This window comes from Martes martes (genome assembly GCF_963455335.1).
Source record: "Martes martes genome assembly, chromosome: 12".
NCBI classification, from domain to species: domain Eukaryota; kingdom Metazoa; phylum Chordata; class Mammalia; order Carnivora; family Mustelidae; genus Martes; species Martes martes.
In genome coordinates this window covers 25,240,418-25,262,508 of record NC_137900.1, presented here as the reverse complement: position 1 = coordinate 25,262,508, position 22,091 = coordinate 25,240,418, and the positions used below count along the sequence as shown (strand labels likewise).

General features: G+C 40.1%; 1 protein-coding gene across 4 annotated transcripts in view; it reads left to right on the top strand.

Annotated features, from left to right (window-relative positions):
- Positions 1 to 14,528, top strand: part of FRMD3 (FERM domain containing 3) — a gene marked incomplete at both ends in the record, with an annotated part of 298,064 nt that extends 283,536 nt beyond the window's left edge. For 2 of the 4 annotated variants that reach the window (XM_080820271.1, XM_080820273.1), the window contains 2 exons: positions 9,086 to 9,544; positions 14,305 to 14,528. In XM_080820271.1, coding sequence (XP_080676397.1) covers positions 9,086 to 9,544; positions 14,305 to 14,318 — 473 coding nt within the window. Of the gene's footprint in view, positions 1 to 9,085; positions 9,682 to 14,304 lie in introns of those variants that run through there. The other 2 variants (XM_080820270.1, XM_080820272.1) reach the window with 1 other exon arrangement.
- Between the last annotated feature and the right edge of the window lie 7,563 nt (positions 14,529 to 22,091).

Here is a 22,091-nt window from a genome sequence, read left to right as displayed (position 1 = left end):
CATATATGGAAGAAGGAAAAATAATTTTAATAAAGCAGTGTAGGTAAGTTTTACTAATTTAGCATTTCTGATCTCTTTAGATATTCTTGTTAGAATTCACCAGAAGAGGTGTTTGGGAAATTTAAGCATCTATCATAAAAAGAAAACTGAGAAAGTATGGATAACCAAATGTAATGAAATTTTCCTTGTACTCTATAATAGTGGACTTGTTAGAAAACTGATCTATATATTGATAAAGTGATGTTGCTTGATAGCAGATCAAATTAGCCTAATGATTTTTGGTAAGATAGTAACATCTAATTTCTATAGCGTTTTTGCCATAGGTAATACTTACACGTTCATAATTTCATTTAATCCTTTTGCTAGCCTTATGAGGTTATTCTTGTGTTCTAGAGAAGCAACCTGAGTTCTAAGAATATTAGCTCTTAAAAAAATTATTTTATATTAAAAAAAAAAGTGAGTGAGCATGGGGATGGGGAGCAGAAGGAGAGGGAGATTCTCCAAGCAGACTTGTACAAAGCGCAGAACCTGATGTGGGTAGGGCCCAATCTCATGACCCTGTGACCACAACCCAAGCCAAAACTAAGAGTCTTACTTATAAGACTTTAGTTATTAAGTAACTTCACTTAAAAGTTTTATTCTTACAATGCAGCCATCGAAAGAAATGAAATCTTGCCATTTGCGATGACGTGGATGGAACTAGAAGGTATTACGCTTAGCGAAATAAGTCAGTCGGAGAAAGACAACTATCATATGATCTCCCTGACATGAGGAAGTGGAGATGCAACGTGGGGGGTTTGGCGGGTAGGAAAAGAAAAAATGAAAGAAGATGGGATCGGGAGGGAGACAAACCATAAAAGACTCAATCTCACAAAACAGACTGAGGGTTGCTGGGGGGAGGGGGGACGGGAGAGGGTGGTGGGGATATGGACATTGGGGAAGGTATGTGCTATGGTGAGTGCTGTGAAGTGTGTAAACCTGGCGATTCACAGACCTGTACCCCTGGGGCTAATAATACATTATATGTTTATTAAAAAATTAACAAAATTAAAAAAAAAAGAAAGTTTAAAACAAAAGTTTTATTCTTGGGGCACCTGTGAGACACAGTCGGATAACCATCCAATTCTTGGTTTTCATCACCCCAAAAGGATAATGAAGCCTATTTAAGCAGTCACTCCCCAGTCCGCTCTTCCCTCAGTTCCTGGCAGCCACCAGTGTGCTTTCTGTCTTCATGGACTAACCTGTTCTGGATATTTCAGATAAATGGAATCCTACATTATATGACCTTTTGTGTCTGTCTACTTTCACTTAGCGTACATTTTTTTGAGACTTATCCACATAGCATGTATTCCTACTTCACTGCCTTTTATGGCTGAATATTCCATTGTATGGATTAACCATATTTTGTCTATGCAACCACTGATGGGACATTTGGATTGTTTCCATCTTTTGATTACTGGAATAGTGCTGCTGTGCACATCTGTTTACATGTATTGGCCTGAATACTTGCTTTCAACTCTTTGGAGCATATGCTTCGGAGTGGAATTGCTGATAATTCTGTTTCACTTTTTGAGGAACTGCCGAAGTGTTTTCCACAGAGGCTGAACCATTTGTAAACGCCCCATCAGTACGAGAGTTCTGATTTCTCCACATCCTTACCAACACTTGCATTTTCAGGTTTAAAAAATAAATAATTGCTATCCTAGTGGGTATAAAGTATTATCTTTATTTGGTTTTGAGTTGCATTTCCCTAATGACTAACGATGTTGAGCATTTTTTCATGTGCTTGTTGGAACTTGTGTATGGCTTATGTGTTTTATGGTATTTTTCATATATGTTGCTCAGTGGTATATACTAGAACTATGAAGAAATATGTTGAATTTTGAAAGATAAAACCAGTAATTCACTCCTGCATATCTTTTTCCCTCTAGTTTTATTGAGATAGAATTGAAATACATCACTGTATAAGCTTAAAGTGTACCGCATAATGGCTTGATTTCCATATACTGTGAAATGATTACCACAATAAGTTTAGTTAGCATCTATTGTCTCTTATAAATGCAATTTTTAAAAAACCAATTTTCCTTGTGATGAGAGCTCTCAGGATCTATTATCTCAATAACTTTCATGTATATCATATAATAGTGTTAACTATAGTCATCATGTTTTACATTATATTCCTGGTACTTGTTTATCCTGTAACTGGAAGTTTGCACCTTTTAATCCCTTTCCTCCAGTTCCCCCCATCCACTGACTTGGTAACCACAAGGGAAAAACATGTAGTAATCACACAAAAGAACATGATAAAGAAGTCAAAGCCTACTGATACCACAAGACACCAAAACATAAAAAAAAAAAAGGCAGGATAAGAAACAAGGAACAATGAACAAAATGGCAATAGTAAGCCCTCACTTAACAAATACAATTACTTTAAACATAAACAGATTAAATTATCCAATCAAAAGACATAGAATGGCTAAGTAGATTTAAAAAATCACAATACACTGCTGATAGGAGGCTCATTATTGAGATTTGGTGGCTTAATGTGATCTATTTCATATATATTCTCTTATGTATATACTTATTTGGATCAGATGGACTTATGTGTTGTTCAAAGATATAGTTTCCTTACTGATATTCTGCCTGGATGATCTCTCCATTGATATAAACATGGTGTCAAAGTTCTGTACTATTATTTTATTATTGTCAATTACTCCTTTGTGTCTGTTCATCTTTGCTTTATATATTAGGTGTTCCAACATTGGTTGCACATATATTTACAATTGTTATATCCTCTTGTTGGATTGATCCCTTTATCCTTTATAATGCCCTTGTCTCATTACAGTCTTTGTTTTAATGTCTCTTTTGTCTGATTTAAAAAAAAAAAAAAGGCCAGAGTGGCAATACTTGTTTTTTTTTTAACTTCCATTTGCATGGAAGTTTTTTTTTTTCCATCTTTCACTTTCAGTCTATATGTATCTTTAGGTCTGAAGAGCAGCTCTTGTAGGCAGCATATAAATGGGTTGGGTTTTTGTTGTTGTTTTTATTATCCATCCTGCCACCCTATGTCTTTTGATCAGAGCATTCAACCATGTACATTTAATTACTGCACCATGTACGTTTAAGTACATACCTATTGACATTTTGCTAATTGACTTCTGATTGTTTTTCTAGTTCTCCCTTTTTTCTCTTGTTCTTGCCCCTTGTGACTGATGACTTTCTTTTGTTTTAGAGTTTCACTACCTTTCTCTTTATTTTTTGTGTATCTATATCAGTTTTTTTTAAAGCTTTTATTTATTTGACAGAGAGAGACAAAGCAAGAGAAGAAACACAAGCAGGGGGAGTGGGAGAAGGGAGAAGCAGCCTTCCTGGTGACCAGGGAGCCTGATGCAGGGCTTGATCCCATGACCTTGGGATCATGACTTGAACTGAACGCAGCTGCTTAATGACTGAGCCACCCAGGTGCCCCTATATCAGGTTTTTTATTTGTGGTTACCATTAGGCTCATATATAACATCCTATGTATATAGCAGTCTATATTAAGTTGATGTCACTTAAGTTTGGAACATAGTCTAAAAGAACTTCATTTTTACTCCCCCCTCCACTTTTTTTATGTATATGTTGTCATATTTTACACCCTTTTGTGAGTCCCCTTAACTTTTAAGATATAATTGATTTTACTTCTTCCTTTTTTTTTTTTTTTTTTTTTTGATTAGTAAACATTTGTTCTACTTTCTTTACTGGATTTTTGCTTTTAGTTAGAAAATTGTTTTTCTTTCACAATTTTCTTACTTTCAATTATGGCCTTTTCTTTTCTACTTAAAGGCCTTTAACATTTCTTTAAGGCCAGTTTAGTGGTGATGACCTCCTTTAACTTTTGCTTCTCCGAGAATCTCTTTATTTTTCCTTCAATTGTTTTGTTTTAACTTGAAAGAGAGCGAGAACAGGGGAGAGACAGAGGAAGAGGGAGAGCATGGAGCCTGATGCAGGGCTCAATCCCACAACCCTGAAGTCATGACCTGAGCGGAAACCAAGAGTTGGGCATTTAACCACTCCACCCAGGCACCCCATTATTTTTCCTTCATTTCTGAATGATAACTTTGCCAGGTAGAGTATTCATGGTTGTAGGTTTTTTCCTTTCAACACTTTGCAGGCCAGGAGCAAGTGGCATGAGAGAGTCACAGTTTCTGCTGAAAAATCAGCAGATGGCCTTATGGGGTTTTTCCTTGTACTAGTTGTAACTAGTTACTTCTCTCTCGCTCATGGCTTTTAAAATTCTGGCTTATAATTTGAAATTTTAATTATTTTGCATTTTTTATGGACCTCCTTGGGGTTCATCTTGTTTGGAACTCTCTCTGCTTCCTGAACCTGGATGTCTGTTTTGCTCCACAGGTTAGGCAAGTTTTCAGGTCTTATTTTTTCCAGTAAATTTTCTGCCCCTTCTCTCCCTTCCTACTGGAACCCTTAAAATATGATTGTGTGTTTGCTTGCTGTTGACCAAGAGATCTCTTTACCTGTCCTCACTTTTAAAAATTCTTTCTAATCCTGTCTTCCAGATCACTGATATGTCCATCCTTCTGCATCTACTAGTTTGTTGATTTTCTCTAGTGTATTTTTCATTTCAATTATTGTCTTCTTCAACTCTGATTAGTCCTTTTTTATATTTTTCATTTCTTTGGTTTAGTTCTGAGCTCACCAGCATTTTTCTCCAGGCCAATGAGCATCTTTATGACCATTAAACTCTTCAGGTAGATTGCTTATCTCCATTTCATTTAGTTCTTTTTCTGTGGTTTTGTCTTGTTATTCCATTTGTAACATATTCCTCTTTCTCCTTATTTTGACTTTCTGTGTTTGTTTCCATGAATTAGGTGGAACAACTGCTTCTTCCAAACACAAAGGAGTGATCTTGTGTATGGTCATCCCCTGTATAAATTGTTTGTTCCTGGTTCTTTTGGCTGGCTCAGGCAGTGGCTGGTGTGGGCTGGGGTTCCAGGGCTCTCTCTGCTGAGGGCACCCTGACAAAACAGCTAAAGCTGAAGTGGGTACAAGCCAGGGGGTCCTGGGATGCTCACCCGGGGTGCACGCTGGTAGGTGGCTGGAACAGAGGCAGGTCCTTGCTGGGTGTTCCCAGGGTGCTTTGTGCAGGGTGTGCCCTGGCTAGGGTGGCTGGACCTGAAGCAAGTTTGAGACAGTTGCCCTAGCAAGTCATCTGGAGCTGAATGGTATAGGTCTGAAGTGGTCCAGGGTGCTTTGCTCCTGTGATACCTTGGTGGGACAGTTGGAGCTGTAGTGAGTACTGATTAGGCATATCTCAAATGTGCTGTGCTGGGGCCACTTTGGTTGGACAACTGGAGGTGGTGTAGGCTAGGATCCCAGGACCCACTGAGGCAGTAAGCCAGGGCTCCCAGCCTCTACTCCAAGATGGAGGGAATTGTCAACTCTGGTGGTCAGCAACCCCTTTCATCTGGAAAGAGTTCCAGCAGCTCTCCTGACATTTGGCAGAGTTCTAGGGCTGGGTCTTTATATCCTTACTGCTCTTTTAAACCACACCTCTTTTTGTGTACCCCAAGGCATGCAAGACTGGTCTGGGCTAGGTGCCCAGGGCTGGCTGGAGTAGCAGGCTGGCTAGTCTATCCAGACCCTGCTCAGATCTCTGCTGTCAAGGTGCAGGGGGAATGTAAACCATGGCGCTTGCCAGACCCTCTGACCCAAAGAGAGTTCCAGCAGTTCTCCTGCCCTCTGACAGAGTTCTAGAAGCTCTCTTAACCACAGCTTACTTTCTGTGCTCCAGAGCAATGAAGCCGGACATATTCCCCCAGTTCTGTCCCTCCTCTGTGCAGTTTGCATTACAGCGTCTCCACTGCTCTCGCCGTTCTCTGTGTTCGATCACCTTGTACAGAAGCTGTTCATTCAGCCCTCAGGTCATCAGGCCTGCTCTATAACTACCTGTAGATTTGGTGTATATGGGGAGGAAGTGAGTTCAGTGTCTCCCTCTATGGTTATCTCAGACCAGAAGGCCAGCCATTGTTGCTTTAAATGTACTTTCCATCCTTTTTTTTCCTTCTTGATTTAGCATAATGCCAAGATTTTTTCTTTCATTGTATCCCATAAGTTCTGTTCTTTTTCATTTTTTTATTTTTGATTCTCTGACTAGATAATTTGTCTACTCATCCAGGTTGCTGATTTTTTTTCTTCTGCATAGTCGAGTGTGCTTTTGAAGCACTCTACTGAATTCTTCAGTTCAGTTACTGTATTTTCCAGTTCTAGGATATTTTTTATGGTTTCTATTTCTTTGTTGAGCTTCTCATTTTGTTCATTTTTCATTTTCCTAATTTTGTTTGGCCACCTATGTGTTCTTGTGTTTCAGTAAACTTCTTTAAGAGGATTATTTTGAATTCTTTGACAGATCAGAGATCTCTGTTTCTTTAGGGTTAGTAATTAGTGCCTTAATTTGCTTTGGTGTGGTCATATTTATCTGATTTATTATGATGATTGATCACCAGTGAACTACTTTCCTATCTGAAAGTGATAAGTGATCTCTGAGTCTTTGCAGGTTCATTTTGGCAGAGAGCTCTTCAGCAGCTTGGTTTGGGTTTCTGAATGTGTACACTCGTACCATCCTTGGGCAGGTGAGCTACTGTTAGGGGCTATTTTGGGGCATAACAGGTGTTCAGGCTTTGAGATCATGGGGGGTTGGGTGTGCCACTGACTGAGAAGAGCTGGATAGGACTGCTGGCTTGGTCCCCTGCCCATGTGAGGTGGTAGGATGGGCACCGCAGTTGCCTGGATTCTCTGGGTAGTCTTACTAGATGGTCAGGACCGGGTCCTATACTCAGCAGTTAAAGTGGGGTTCTGAATTAGCTTCCCTGCCTTGCCAGGGCAGTAAGACAGGACCCCAGGGCCTGCATAGCTTGTTGTCTGCGGACCTGAATCAAGCAAGAGTGTGCACTGGATATCCTGGGCGGGTGAGGCTACCAGTGTTGCTCTGCAGACAAGGAAAGCCACAGGCTGTGCTCTCTGTGAGCAGGGCTCTTAATGTCTGAAGTGTTCTGGGGAGGTTCCTTGGTTGGCAGGGGGGCTGAAACTTACTCAGCCATGAGGGGGCTATGAATTAGTTTCCCTGCCTGGACACAGCAGGAGAAGCAGCTCCAAGGCTAGTAAGGCTCTTTGCTGTCCTTACCCAAGCTAACTCATGCCACAATTTTTCTGGCTGAACAGTAACCCTTGCTTCGTTCTGAAGGCAGTCAGCTCTACCCACCTACCCCTCAGCCTGAGTGTTGCCAAGTCACGTAGCTCACAGGTGTTCTCACCAGCCTTTCCTGCCACGCGGGTCTGGGGTCTAGTCTCCACAGCCTTGAACCGTGACTCAACCCTTTTACCTAGGAGAGCCCCCTTCAGGCAACTTTGAGTTTCCTCCATCAGGCTTTCTGGTTGAGAAGGACTAGGAGCCAGGCTCTACAGAGTATAGGGCTAGGACTCAGTTTTTCTGCCCAGGGAAGGGACGGACCAGGCTCCAGGCTGATAAAACTCTTCTGAGGACCCAAGTAAGCAGACCTGAACCCTGCTGTTTTCCCAGGGGTCAGACTGTTCTCCTGACTCAGTTCTGCAAATGAACAAGAACCACCTGCTTGGGATTATGACTTGGGCCCTGCAGGTGTGCACTTGGTCTGCCCAGATCCAAGGGCAGAAGCGTCCTCCCTGGTGCTCTGTCCCAATCAGATTCCCAGTTTTTGAGACCAACAGATTCCCCTATAATCCCTATGAAGCAGAGCCAGCTCCCTTGAAGCAACCCACAGTGCTGGATATCACCCCTGGGCTCTTGGGGACTTCCCAGCATGGTGCAGGTCACTGGCCAGGAAGGGGCCCTAGGGCCAGCATAGAACCACGCCTCTACCTACCTTTCCAGAGTGCTCTCTCTTGCTCTCTGTGGTGTAGTGGGCTGCGTTAGCCTTGCTCCCACGTTCTAGGATTCTCTCCTTGGTGTCTGGTCCAGGATGGTTGTGTGCTCCCCGTCACAGGAACAACAGCTAAGTCCAGTCTATCACTTCTTGCACATCTTAGAAATCCTGAAATGTAGTAGTTAATAGTTAATGCACCTGGCTACCACTGTATCACCCTGTAGATCCACCCTGAGGAACATGGCTTTGATAAAGCCAGATTTTAATTCCTACTTAGAACCCAAGACTCAAAATGAGCACAGCCAGCCTTAGGCAACTCCATTTGCCCTCTGTTGACATGAAGAGCTAAGAAACCACTCTCCCCTGATAAACTTTAAGAAATAACGTGCCTACCCTTTGACCAAGGGATTTTCCGTTCATGTATCTATTTGTGGCAAATGAACTCAAACAAAAGGGTAAAAAAGCTTTTATATGTGAAGGTGTCTGCTAGCATTTCTTTCTTACAACTGCAAAGCAATTTAAATGTTTGTCAATAAGCAACAAATTTACTGTATTAGTAGAGAATTTGGCAGCCTAAGAATAATACTATGGGAGTTCATTTCAACTTGGAGAATGTCTAAGTGAAAATGTTAAATGAAAAAGAGCAAGATGCAAGTTTGTGCACACATGATTACAGTTATGTATGTAAGTGCAGTTCTATAAAACTAGAAACCACTAATTTGCACCTGGATGAAGACTAGGATACATAAAATTTAGGCTGTCACTGAACAGTGGATTCTATAATTTGTCATCCAAGGTAGTACAGTAACTGTTGACTTCTAAAAGACACCATTCAAAATTACAATAATGGTTTATTATCCTCTTATTCTTGTAGACATGACCAAAGTTGGAGGATTGCAGACCCTAAATGTACACATCAATACTGCAAATATTGCCAACCATTTGAGATGTGTTGCTTATTTGGGGTTTAGCATGTTGAACTTAGGGGTCTTTTACTAAAAGTACCTTGTTAAAAGTCAGCATTCCACACAGTGATTTCATGGATTCCTTGAATTCCATTTTTTTTCCCTTTTTCTTTCTCTTTCTTTTTTCTTTGTTAGTTTCCATCTCTAGATCTTTGTGGGAAGGAAAAAGAGAAAAAACAACCTGAAATATAAAATTAAGGGAACAAATATCTCTTTTTACAGGTGTTCCATTACCCAAAGAAGACATTTCTGCCCCTCTGATCTCTAGCTCGCCAGTGAAGGAAGCCCGGGAGTACGAAAACCCCCCAAATGAAGAGGAAGATAAAATCAAAGAAGAGCCCCTGACCATCTCGGAACTGGCGTACAACCCAAGTGCCAGCCTGCTCCCCACCCCTGTGGATGACGATGAGATCGACATGCTCTTTGACTGTCCTTCGAGGCTAGAGTTGGAAAGAGAAGACACAGATTCCTTTGAGGAACTGGAAGCGGACGAACATGCCTTTTTGATGGCCGAAGAGGAAGAGCTGAAGGAGGCTCGCCAAGCTTTGTCGTGGAGCTATGACATTCTGAGAGGCCATATTCGGGTGAACCCACTGGTCAAGAGTTTTTCCAGGCTCCTGGTGGTGGGCCTGGGGCTGCTGCTCTTTGTATTCCCCCTGCTCCTCCTCCTTTTGGAGTCAGGTATTGATCTCTCCTTCTTATGTGAAATCCGCCAGACGCCAGAGTTTGAGCAGTTTCACTATGAATACTACTGCCCTTTAAAGGAGTGGGTGGCTGGCAAAGTCAACCTCATTCTCTACATGCTGGGTTGCTCGTAAAGTTCGTATCTCCTATGACTAAGGGCTATATTCAATACTAGTGATTTTGCTTTTTTTGTTTTTGTTTCTGTCTTTTTCCGCAAATGCCTGGTTCTGCGTGGTCATGGGGCCATGAACAGGTGTTCCTCACTCATAACGGATTATTGAAAACTTTCAGTTAGCTTTCCATAATTCACTGCAGTTAAATAAGTTCAAGTCAAATACAGTTATTTTAGTTATAGGTCAGGAAGATGGCCTTTAAGTAACCAAAAACATGTTTATTTTTCATTATACTACAGACATACTCTTTATTGTATCATAATACATAATACATTGAGCTGAATTAGATTTCCCCCTTTTTTAATAGTTAGCACCATTGTAAGGTTCTGGATCAGAATTTTAATAACAACCCAAAAGAAAGTTTTTGAATATAATCCTTAGTGAAAACAATGTCCTCTAACCGATGCCTATACAACTAAATTTATGCTGGGCTTTTGTTTTCTGTTTTTTTAAAAATATTTTTATGTGTTCAAAATATTTTGGTAAATTTTTAGCAAAAAAAGAAGCCTCCTGGAGTTATTTAAGTGTACAGATTGTTTAAGACTAATGCACAAAGGGTATGTCAGGAATTTTTTAATGTTTTGGCACTGGTTTGTTTTTTACAATATTTTTGGCTGAACCAATTGCATAATTTGTTGTTACCTGCGTATGAGGTAGACAGACACTGTAGTAAGTAAGCTCTTGAAATGGATGATGGAACTGGAGGATGTAGAAACTGAGAAGACTCAAGTGGACACAGGGAGGTCCATTTTTTCAAAGTATTTGGACAAGATGATTTACTCCCTTCGTTTGTATTCTGTCCATATATTTTGGTTGGGAAAGAACGTTTTTTAAAGGGAAAACAGTTAAAAGTTATGCTAGGTAATTGCATATTATTGTACATTAACCCAAGAGTAGACACAGATAGGAATTGGGCAAGTAGCAAAATAGGAGTTTGGTGAGGCTGCTGCTGTGCAGGGGTGGTAGGCAAACCATCTTTTACGAAAGTGGTGGTGATGCATGGGTATTGGATGATGTAAAGAATGTGCACTTGCTGTCCGAGTTGACGGGTATATGTTTAAGTGGATCTAAGTCAAAGAGGAGAAACTGTAAGGCATATTTTTCAGGTCCCTCATGCCATTCACTGATTCAATGGGAAAAATTTCAAAAGAAGTGTGTGTAAGAGAGAAAGAGAGAGGATATGGAAAGAATGGAGTGTGGCTTTTTGATAAATGCTGGTGATCTTCCTTTTTGGTGGCCGTTATCCTCTTTTCCTTCCCTGGTTTTCTTAAGATCTTAACTAATTCCTAGTTGGGGCTTCCATTAAGAAAGTAGAAGGGATTCATTAGAGGATCTCGCATTCAGCTTGGGTGAAATAGTAAAATGACTCCCTAACCCGATAGCAGAGGAAACAAATGTTCTAGTACCTTCCTTCATACCATAAGATCCACAATAGGAAGAAAGGTTCTGATGCTTCCCTGGGCAGAGTACTTACCAATACTGCAGTATAATTGAGCAAGAAAAGAGTACGGCACTTAGGGCATAGTGCATTGGGATTTCTCCATGGATTGAGAATATTCTGTTGCCTTTCATTTACAAAGAGATTGGGCGCCTGTATTCTCTCCTTAACCATAATAGATGCTCCAACTCCATCATTAACATCATTTCTAAATTGACCATTCATGGAGCTCTGGGTGCTCTATTCGACATATAAGTTTGAAAATAAATTTTAAAAGTAAAGCCTTCAGTCGAACTAACTAGAATATACACTTGCTATTAGGTTTGTAAGGTGTTCTCTCCCATGTGCTTTCAGTGATTTATTTTGCTTTTTATTGAATATTTAATACCTGAAATTTGATACCAACATAGAATATATTTTCTATAGCTTATTTTGGAAGTTTCCAAATGGCCAGCTTTGAAATTGAAGGGTTTTTTTACCCCTTTGTCATGACTTCCAACTCATACTTTCTGACAAAAGGGCACACCAGTGTAGTCTGCCCAAAATTAGTCCCCCTTGTAGTCATGCTTCATATCATTTCCTTTAAAGTTCTAACCATAACAAACCTAGCCCCTGCCTGTTTAAAGTAATATTATTTTTTAAAATTATGGAAGTATGTAATATATTGCCCATCATAAAACACTGAAAAATACTGACAGGATAAATACTACCCATAATCCAACCATGCAGATGTATATTGGAGAGTAATCAATATATTTTAACATTTCCAGCTAACATCTCTTTTAGGCAGAAACTGAGTAGAAATGTTTGTAAGTGAAGGAGTTAAAAGAATAAGGTCTACTGAATTTAAGCAATAGCCACCAAACATAAAACTGGGATCCTGAAATGCCATTTTGTGGCATTCAGAATAGAATCAGCGTTTTAGAAATACCCACTTCAGTTTTGTTAGGAGAGAGTCTCCAGCTGCCTGGATCAAAAGAGGAGAAAAGTGCTTCCAAAGATGGAGAGTATATAATATAGTGAGATACAGAATTCAAAGCAAGTGTGTGAGTATATGTATATACCATATTGTCACTATAGCTGTGTTTATATATGAATCTGTATATATGTGTGTATTTGTATACACACAACTGATATGCCCTTCATTCATAGTTGTGTTTATTTTTCCCCAGTTTGAGGAATTTGTGACATGTTATTATTCCTGTTCCCTCTCAGATATCATGGGATAAAACCCACAGTCTCAAAGGTTTCAATTTTCCATGAAAACAACTGTGTGTACATTTGTGGTTTTATATACACACATATATGGCAAATACATATACACACACAATCTTGTCTTTAGTGCTAATGCAAGTTGGATCTTGAAAAAAAATGTAGGTAAAGTATCGTGTATTTCTGTCTGTGCTTGGAACATACTGTAAAATGTTATGTATTTGGAATATATTTTGTGGTTTGTCTAATATTTATAAAGACAACTCTGGGAAGAATTCAAAAGGTGATTTCATTGAAATACTAGAGAAATGGGGGCCATGTTACCTGTGATTGGAGCCTTATCTTTGTATAGTAAAATCTGCATTTCTATGTCAACATCCAGATTGTTTTATATGTTAATATGGTGGCAGGAATCCCTAATAAAAATACTCTGGGGAAAAATGTTTCTGCAATCATTTAGTTTTATTCAGGCTATTTATGCAACTTTACTTTGTTGGAACTACAGGAAGGTACCATGTAGGACCATGAATGAGGTCACCCTTGAATGGTGATAGAATGAAATAAAAAAATCACAGGTAATGGATGGAATTAATCCTTTGCAGAAATCATTCAGGCTAAAATGAGGAATATTGAGTGTACTGAAAATGGTCTCGAATGTATAAGATAGCTACAGCATTAAGATAACTAGAAAATAGCAAAGCATGGAAAAAGTAGATGAGAGGTGTTCTTCATTATAGATACGAGGAAGGATTTCAGAATGTTAAAAATTAGTAGGTCATCAGTTCTGGCAGAAAAAGGAGCTTTTTTGGGCCAGAGAGAGCTACGTCAGACTCAGCTCTCCAGCACTTGCCATGAAACTTTGATCTGTTCATGGACCCCAGAAGAACTTTATTCTTCTACTCTTGTCTTCCCCTCCATACAGCATGGCCTGAAAGGCCCACTGCTCTGGTTTATCATAAAGCTAACAACTCCATCCCTGACTGCTAAATCAGAAGGTGTTACTGTGAATGAAGCAAAAGAGGCTCTCTGTACAGTAGGAACACCATGGATGTCAAGCCAAATTGTACGTCAGCTGTCGTGGCCTCTTAAGTCTGTCAATCTCTGTTATACTGAGCTATAATTGACAAAATTGTATTAGTTTCAGGTGTACAACAAGGTTAGATATAGGTACATGTTGTGAAATGATCGCACAGGAAGTTTAGTCAATATCCATCACCTCACAGAAGCACAAAATTTTTTCTTGTGATGACAACTTTTAAGATCTGCTCTCTTAGCAACTTGCAGTGCAGTACAGGATTGTTAACTAGAGTCCCCATGTTGTCTGTTACATCTCCAGCCAGAACTTACTTATAACTGGAAGTTTGTACCTTTTGATCACCTTCATCCATTTCATCCACCTCAGGGGTAGGCTGTGGCAGGGGAGGTCTGTCAAGTTCTTACTCAGCGGTCATCAGAAGTCCACACTGTAGACTACAGGCAAGAAAAAGAATTCTGTGGTTATTATTCAGGTATGAGGTGACTTAGAGACCTAAAGTCCCAGCTCCAGCAGCTGTAGCCAACACCTTTGTCTGCCTTAGTGTCTGCAGACTGGAAGGTTCACACAAAGTGGCCTTTGGTTATTTATTCCTTGAGCAGTCTGGGCTCCTGACCCAATCTCACTTTTTGGGAGAAACCCTTGTCCTTATTCCTCCATTCCTTGTTTAGCCAAATAGGGAAAAGCTCTCCTAACTGCACTCCAGCCTAGAAGGAAAGTACTGGGGAGAAGTTTCCACCTCTGGGGTGACCTCGGGATAGTTGTGGTGGATGAATTTGAGACTCTTTGGGCCATTTTCTCTACTGGGTGGAGATCATGTACTAAAGGTCCCTGCTTACTTTTCCTCCTGCTTCTCTCTCTCTCTCTCTCTCTTTCTCTTGGACCTGTTTTGGGCTTCCAGTCTACATGCAGTAAACAGACCCAGCAGGACCTGCCCATGGTGGGCCCAGCCAGGACTCGGCTCTCCACCTTCCAGCCTCGGTCTGTGATGGGTGGGTAAGTTTGGCGAGCCCCATGCTGTGGGCTCAGCAGTCGTCACTTCAGAGAGGACAGAAGAAGCCCTCACTTGGGTCTCAGATCCCAGCTGTGTTCTCCAATCCATTAATAAAACTGATTTTAATCCTCTCCTGGCCCTGGTGTCTGTCGTCTGCTGGGAATTGGGGTGGTGGCTGGGGCAAGATTCACACTAAGGACACTCAAGAATATTTAGGATCGGGGCACCTGGGTGTTTCAGCGGGTTAAGCCGCTGCCTTCGGCTCAGGTCATGATCTCAGGGTTCTGGGGAGCAGGGAGCCGGCTCCCCACCGCCCCCCTGCCTGCCTCTCTGTCTACTTGTGATCTCTCTCTGTCAAATAAATAAATAAAAATCTTAAAAAAAAAAAAGAATATTTAGGATCTTTGCAAACTCCAGTGTTGCCAGTAAGGGAAGAAAGGAGAAGGTTGCTTCTGGCTGAACCTCAGGCATCAGAGGATGTCTACTACTGCCACTGGCCCTGACCAGCTTTGCAAGTGGGTGAGGGACCTTGAGACTTAATATTAGTAAAGAACAAGAGGTTAGTTGGCACCACACATTCATATTCTTTACCCATGGCTGATGCTCACCCCAAATATCTCCTTGGAAAGAGAACCAAGGCAACTTTCCTGGTTGTAAAGGAAAACTCTTAGGAGGAGCAAGGATATACTTTCTGTGGGTATAAAGTTCTGAAACATGTCTTGCCAATTACAGTAGCCCATCCAACTCACACTGGTCACCTTGAAACTCCTCATCCACAAGAATAATGATCATGAAAATTGGCTTTCTGCGGAGACCATTCTTCAAGGGAGAAAACACACGAACAAACCCACACTCATTTCCACTCTGCTTGGCAGTCTTCATAATAAGTTAAAAAATTCAGCGTTCTTGTTGAAGAATCAATCTCCTGTAATTTCCTTGATGAGAATCAGCTTCCTCCCATCCTGGATCAGCCCAAGTGTCCTGACAACTCTGACCTGTTGGTTCTGCAAAATTGTAAACTAGACTTTGAACAGTGGTGGCCACATAAACATTCTGCTCTCTGGTCACAGGGTTCCTGGGCAATTTATCATCCAAACCAGAACTCTTGACAGTGAAAGGACGTACTTTAATGATTATGTCACAACATCAGGTACTAGCTAGGACCACTCTAGACACTCTACCTGTAAGGCTTGGCTCAGTCAGCTAGGTTTCACCAACCACTCTAGATTCTTTCTCTAAAATATTGACAAAGATAGGGAAGGATTATTGCCTTATACTCATATTCTCCTCCTTGCTGTGAAAAATCAGATGGAAATTTACCAAAATTTGTCCTATCATGTGGTTTGGTGTAAGGCTATAGATTACACAGACTACCATTTTAAATGAGCCACTGGCACTGAATATTTAATGCTACACCCTTGATTTATTCACCATTTATAATGTTAAATTTCTTGTCTAATGTGGAGCAGGCGGAAGGTTAGATAGAATTATCTCAATGTTCCCTTTACCTCCACAGTCCTGAATTCGCCATTTCTGATCTGCACGTACAGAACACTGGCGATGAGTTTAAGTGCGAGCAACTGTTCACACCAAGTACACACAAGCCAACTTGATCATTTATACTGAGAAATGTCGGCCAGCTTGGCCCTTGTTTGATGCTAGATGCTCCATGTGTGCTCTTCCCAGAACACAAGATGTAATGTGAACCAAATACTATCAAGCACAAGGAATCACAGCTAGAAAGTGGCCCTTCGGGCAGTCTGCCTCAATAGACCAGGTGTTCCCGTGCCTATCTCAGAACGCCTGGGGACACATTATACACATTTTGCTGCAAGTCTCCCATTTTATGAATTTCTTGTGGCAGAGACTGGCAGCTGAACACCAAAACAATTTCTTCATCTTGTGCACAGACTTAGACTATACTTCCCAGCCCTTGCATACTTGGGTAGGCTGTATTCCTGAGTTCTGGCTAATGGAATTTGGATAAGAATTTGGATATATAAAGATAATCTGTAGCCCTTCCAAGCCCTGGACTAAGTGCAGTTGTCCATTTTGCCACTGGATATTAGCACCTGCAGTGACCTTGAGGCCACCAGTTGAGGATATTAGAGCTACCAAACAACTTGGATCCCTGAATAACTGTGTGCAGCAGCGCACCTCCCACTTCCCCCTAAACCAAACCCATCTTGGAGTACTTGAGCAACAAAGTCCCAACTGGTGGACAGTTTCCAAGTCCATTGCTGCTAATACTCCTCCTATGATTCAAGTTGGCTGTCTTTCCCAGTGAAGGAAAGCACAGCTGAAAGCAAGCGTAGGAACAGCCCAGCACTGGAGTCTCCAAGGAGATTCTACTAGAGGGGAGGAGGTACCCCTCTGTACTTAAGAGTGCCAAACCTTAAGTACAAAGTAGGGTGGGACCCTACTTTGGGTGCTAATGTGTCTTGTCACTCTTACTTTCAGGGGCTCAATTGGAACTGTCCATTATTTGAACCCAAGGTCATGACCTGTGATGGGCAAAAATCACTCCTGGTTGAGAACTACTGGGTTCAGGAGTGGTTTCATGGACATGTAACCTGTGAACTTGTATAGGGCCCTGCTCTCAAAGGTCTGATTTAATGCTCTGCTATCACTGCCTTGAAATTCTCAATAATTTTTATATTTGAAGTTGTATTTTGTAAGTGAAGTCCAATGGGACAATGAAGTCCCATGGGACAGTCAGGAAACTGTGGGCACTGCCATACTGTGCAGTTGGCCTGGACACCAGGCATGCACACATGCATTCATGGGGCAGTCTAAGGTACCAGGGGCCCCTGAGGGAACTTCCTGCACCAGAACCTGATCCATCCCAGATTAATGGCAAAGGAGGCAGCTGTAGCAGAAGCCAGCCCTGGAAAAAGAGGATGTTCAGACATAGGGTGGCACTGGAACTCACGGTGGGAGGCCAGCTTGCCCATCAATCCCTGGAGCCATCCTGAAACATGTGCACAGAGATCAACTCTGGCCTGAGCACTGAAATAATATCTGCCCCCACTTAGGCAGTCAGCTCTGTTAGTAATTCAGCACAACATAAGAGTGTACACCTAGACATTAAACTATACCAGACAGTCATTAGAATTCTTCAAAGAGCTTAGCATTTCTGGTTTTGAAAACCATTGCAACATTGCAAAACAAATATCTACAGGCTTGGAAATAGAGATTAAATGTAAAGATCCTCACAAGGAAACACCCACCCCCCCACTACTGTTGTAGAAAAACTTTCATGGGTCGATTATGAACAAATAGACAATTATAAAACAGTTTTCCCTTGTGATTGAAGATACAGCATTAGAATTCATAAATAGGCATTTTAAATTATATGCAAATCAGGAAAGCAACTTTCAGTTTCTTGTACAACCTCTACAAGTTACAGGAAGGATCAGAGGAAATATTAAAATGCCACTATGCAGAGAAACATTTAAGCCTAATTTGCAAAATATTGAATTGTAAGGAGATTTTTTAAGAAAAATTGTTCTGCAAGAATAACCAGCTCTGGATGTACTAAAATTTATATTTCAAAATATTTTATCAGGGATGCCTGGGTGGCTCAGTTGGTTAAGCATCTACCTTTGGCTCATGTCATGATGCCAGGGTCAGTGGGGAGCCTGTCTCTCTTTCTACCTGCTGCTCCCCCTGCTTGTGCTCTCTCTGTCTCTGACAAATAAATAAAATCTTCTTAAAGAATAATTTACCAGTACTTTATCCGAATGTAGTTAAGGTCTAGAAGATATTCTTTTTTTTAATAAAGATTTTATTTATTTATTTGACAGACAGAGATCACAAGTAGGCAGAGAGGCAGGCAGAGAGAGAGGGGGAAGCAGGCTCCCCGCTGCGCAGAGAGCCCGATGTGGGGCTCAATCCCAGGATGCTGAGATCATGACCTGAACCAAAGGCAGAGGCCCCAACCCACTGAGCCACCCAGGCGCCCCTAGAAGATATTCTTAATAGCACCTAGTAACTGTATCAGCAGACCCTTCTTAAAACTAAAAATTATAAAAAATTATTTGTGATCTTACATTTATCAGTGATTGATATTACTGATTTGAAAAAGGCAGTTGTTAAAATAATGTTTTGATGGCTTAATAAATGAATTTGCAGAAAAATGAACCCTAAAAATGTTATCATCAAGATATTTATATATTGAAATATATTTATATGTTATTATTTACTGTATTATACAAAATTATGGGATTAAAATATTGTGTAACATCCCGTGTGGTAACATAATGTTACTCATCTATCACTATCACCATTTTATATTTTACAATTAATAAAATATTTTAAAAAAGAAAACCTTTTATACCTTTACCTGCACTTTTCAACTATATTTTGAACAAAAAGCTCCACATTTTCATTTTCATGGGCCGTGCAAATTATGTCACTGACATATGTCACTGACCCTGACTGGTTTAAAAGAATAGAGTGGGAGCACTGGAAGTGAATTTCTTAATGGTCAGAATTGAAGATCAGAGTGTAAAATCCAAATGCATATGGCTAATTTTTGTTTGAAGAATTTAAAATGATCTAAAAATGATAAGGAGTCTATATTATAGAATAGATTTCCTGAGACACCTGGGTGGCTCAGTCAGTTAAAACATCTGCCTTTTGCTCAGATCATGGTCCCAGAGTCATGGGATCGAGTTCCGTATCAGGATCCCTGCTCAGCCAGGAGTCTGCTTCTCCCTCTGCCTGCTGCTCTCCCTGCTTGTGCTCTATGACAAATAAATAAAATCTTTAAAAAAAAAAAAGAATTCCCTTTCTTTATGAAAATAAGTGAGGGAGCTATCTTTTTTTGTATAATTTGATTTTCTCAAACTCTGGTAATTATATTGGGTTAAATGAGGTGCTTATAAGTAAAAAGATGGATACAAATTGAGGTCAGTATCTAGGATTTGGTAAAGCTTTTCTGGCATAATCTTGTGAACTGAGAAAGTGAATGATCCTAATGAGTGTGACAGGTCCTTTTGCAGATCAGTTCATTATCAATTCTTTGCTTTCAATAAAATGAAAAGAATGGCTAGTTGAATAGTTAAGTGATAGGTCATTAAAATTATATTTTATGGAAAAGTTCTCCTAGAGTGCTGGAATAGCCTCATGAAAATCCATTCCTCCATAGCAGCAATGAGAACACTGGCAAAAATTGTGAAAGTCTACTTTTCCAGAACTCTGGAAATTAACCAAAGGCTTGAAAATAATTAATACAGTTTATTCAAGGAAAACCTGCTGTTAGTCAGATCAGTGAGCTTTGTGGCATTTTATCTTGCCCTATTCACATCTCTTTCTTGCCAGCCCTGAAATATCATTGAAAACCAACAGCCTCACTACTATGGTAGCTGTGAAAATAGCAGCATTGTCATCACTGGAAGGGGATAGAATGGGTTTGGAGTTCCCTAATAGCCCGAATGACATGATCTGGATGGCAGTTCCCTGAAAGGATCCATTCTGACTTCTCTTTATTTGACCTTCTTCAGAGCTTCGTCTGTGCTCCCAGCTCTCCTATGGCCCTTCTCAAAAACCAACCAGTGTCTATGGTTAACTTAGCATCTGCCTGAGGGGATGATCTGAGTCTAAAAAGAGCTCAACAGAGAAGAGTGACAGAACAAGACAGTGAAATGAGAAACCCAGACCCTCCTTCTGTCATGGAGGCACTCACTTAACAATAATTCACAAACCAGTCACCTTTGTGAGAAATCAAATAACCAGTTAAGAATTTTCTGCATTTCAGGTGAGAAGGATGCCAACTGCAATGAAGCTCTATGGGAGAATTTATGGCGCTCACTTGCTAGAGGCCCTCCCTCTAGTAGTGTGACATAATTGGGAGAAAATTCCCAACTCTTGACCTTTCTCTGAGAAGGGAAAGAGAAGAGTAGAACAAAAATCTAATGTTCTGACTTTTTGTGAAATTATCAAAGGGGTTTATGTCTGTGTTGCTTGAATCTAAAAACTGATAGGAACAGGGCACCAGGTAGGGGGTGGTTGAGAACAAAGACAATTGATGTGCACCAGAGCACAGTACCACAGAAATACACTGGGTAGAGATCCAGTACCACAGCTTTTGTTAACACCAGAGCACCTGTAGTACAAGAGAAAGACATGAGGGGAAGCTCCTCAGTAGAAACTAGCAAACTTCTTTAATTAGGGGATTACACCAAAAAGCCCAGAGAGGACACATTTCAGAAAGGGATTCAGAGGTCTCCAGAATCTCTAACCAAGGTGACTGGAGAAAGTCCTCCCTGTACAAAAGTCAAACTGCAAAGAGGGGAAAAGGTGGCAGATTTCATAAATCTAAAACCCAATGTAAGATAAAAAGGCATATAAAGAAACAGAGAAACACAGCCCAAAAGACAAATGAATTCTCCAGACAGCAATGCTAAGGAAGGAGAGATGTATATAAATTACAAAACAAAGTGTTTTCAAAATATTCACCATAATTATAAGCAATGATGAAAAGAAATCACAGACAACCTAATAAAATCAGGAAAAAGATGCACAAACAGAAGGAGATAAAAAGAGAAACTATAAAAAAGGACCAAAAAGGAATTTTGGAACTAAAGAATTTGATAACTGATTTGAAAAATTAACAGGAGAGACTCAACAGAAGACTTGATCAGACATGAGAAAGAATCTGTGAGCTCAAAGACAGAACATTCAGAATTACCAAGGCTAGGAGAAAAGGTAAAAAGAATGAGGAAAAGTAAAGATAAGCTAAGAGATTTATAGAATTTCATTAAGCAGAAAAACATACACATTATGGAGGTCCCAACAGAGGAAGAAAGGACAGAGAGTCTCTTTGAAAAATAATGGATAAAAAATTGCCAAATGTGAGGATGGAAATAGGCATACAAATTCAAGAAGCTCAAAGAACTCTAGGATAATCTAAAGAGATCTATACTACACCATATAATAATCAAACTGTCAAAATTCACAAAGAATCATGAAAGTAGCAAGAGAAGTGACTAACCACATACAAAGGAGCTCCTATTAGGTTATCAGCAACTTGTCAGCAGAAAACTTACAGGTTAAAAGAGAGTGGGATGTGGGATGATATATTCAAAATGCTGGGGGAAAAAAACAATTATTAACCAAAGATACTATATCTGGAAAAACTGTCCTTCAAAAACAAAGGAGAAATGAAGACTTTCTAGATAAACAAAAACTGAGGGAGTTCATCAGCACTAGGCTGGCCCTAGAAGGAGTCCTTTAAATTGAAGTGAAAGGATGATAAAAAGCAACACAAAACCATATAAAAATATAAAAATCCCTGATAAATGGAAATATTAAAGCAAGTACAGAATCCTGAAGTATCAAAATATAGGTATATAAATAATTTAAGAACATGGCATACAGGTTTTAAAAAGCATAAAAAGTAATTATAATTCTATGTTAAGGGATATACAATATAAAACAGTAATTTGTGTCAAACAACATAAAATGAGTGAGACACAGATGTTGAGTTTTTAAATAGGATTACAATTAAGTAGCAATCAGTTTTAAATAGACTATTGCAACTTTAGAATGTTTTATATAATTGCAATGGTAACCAAAAAGAGTAAATTTTAGAACAGACACAAAGTGCTTTGAGGGAGCTGTGAGATTCAGCAGCATATGCCAAAACATCTTGGAGGGTCTCACCCATTTGTCAGGTAAAAGGCAGAAAA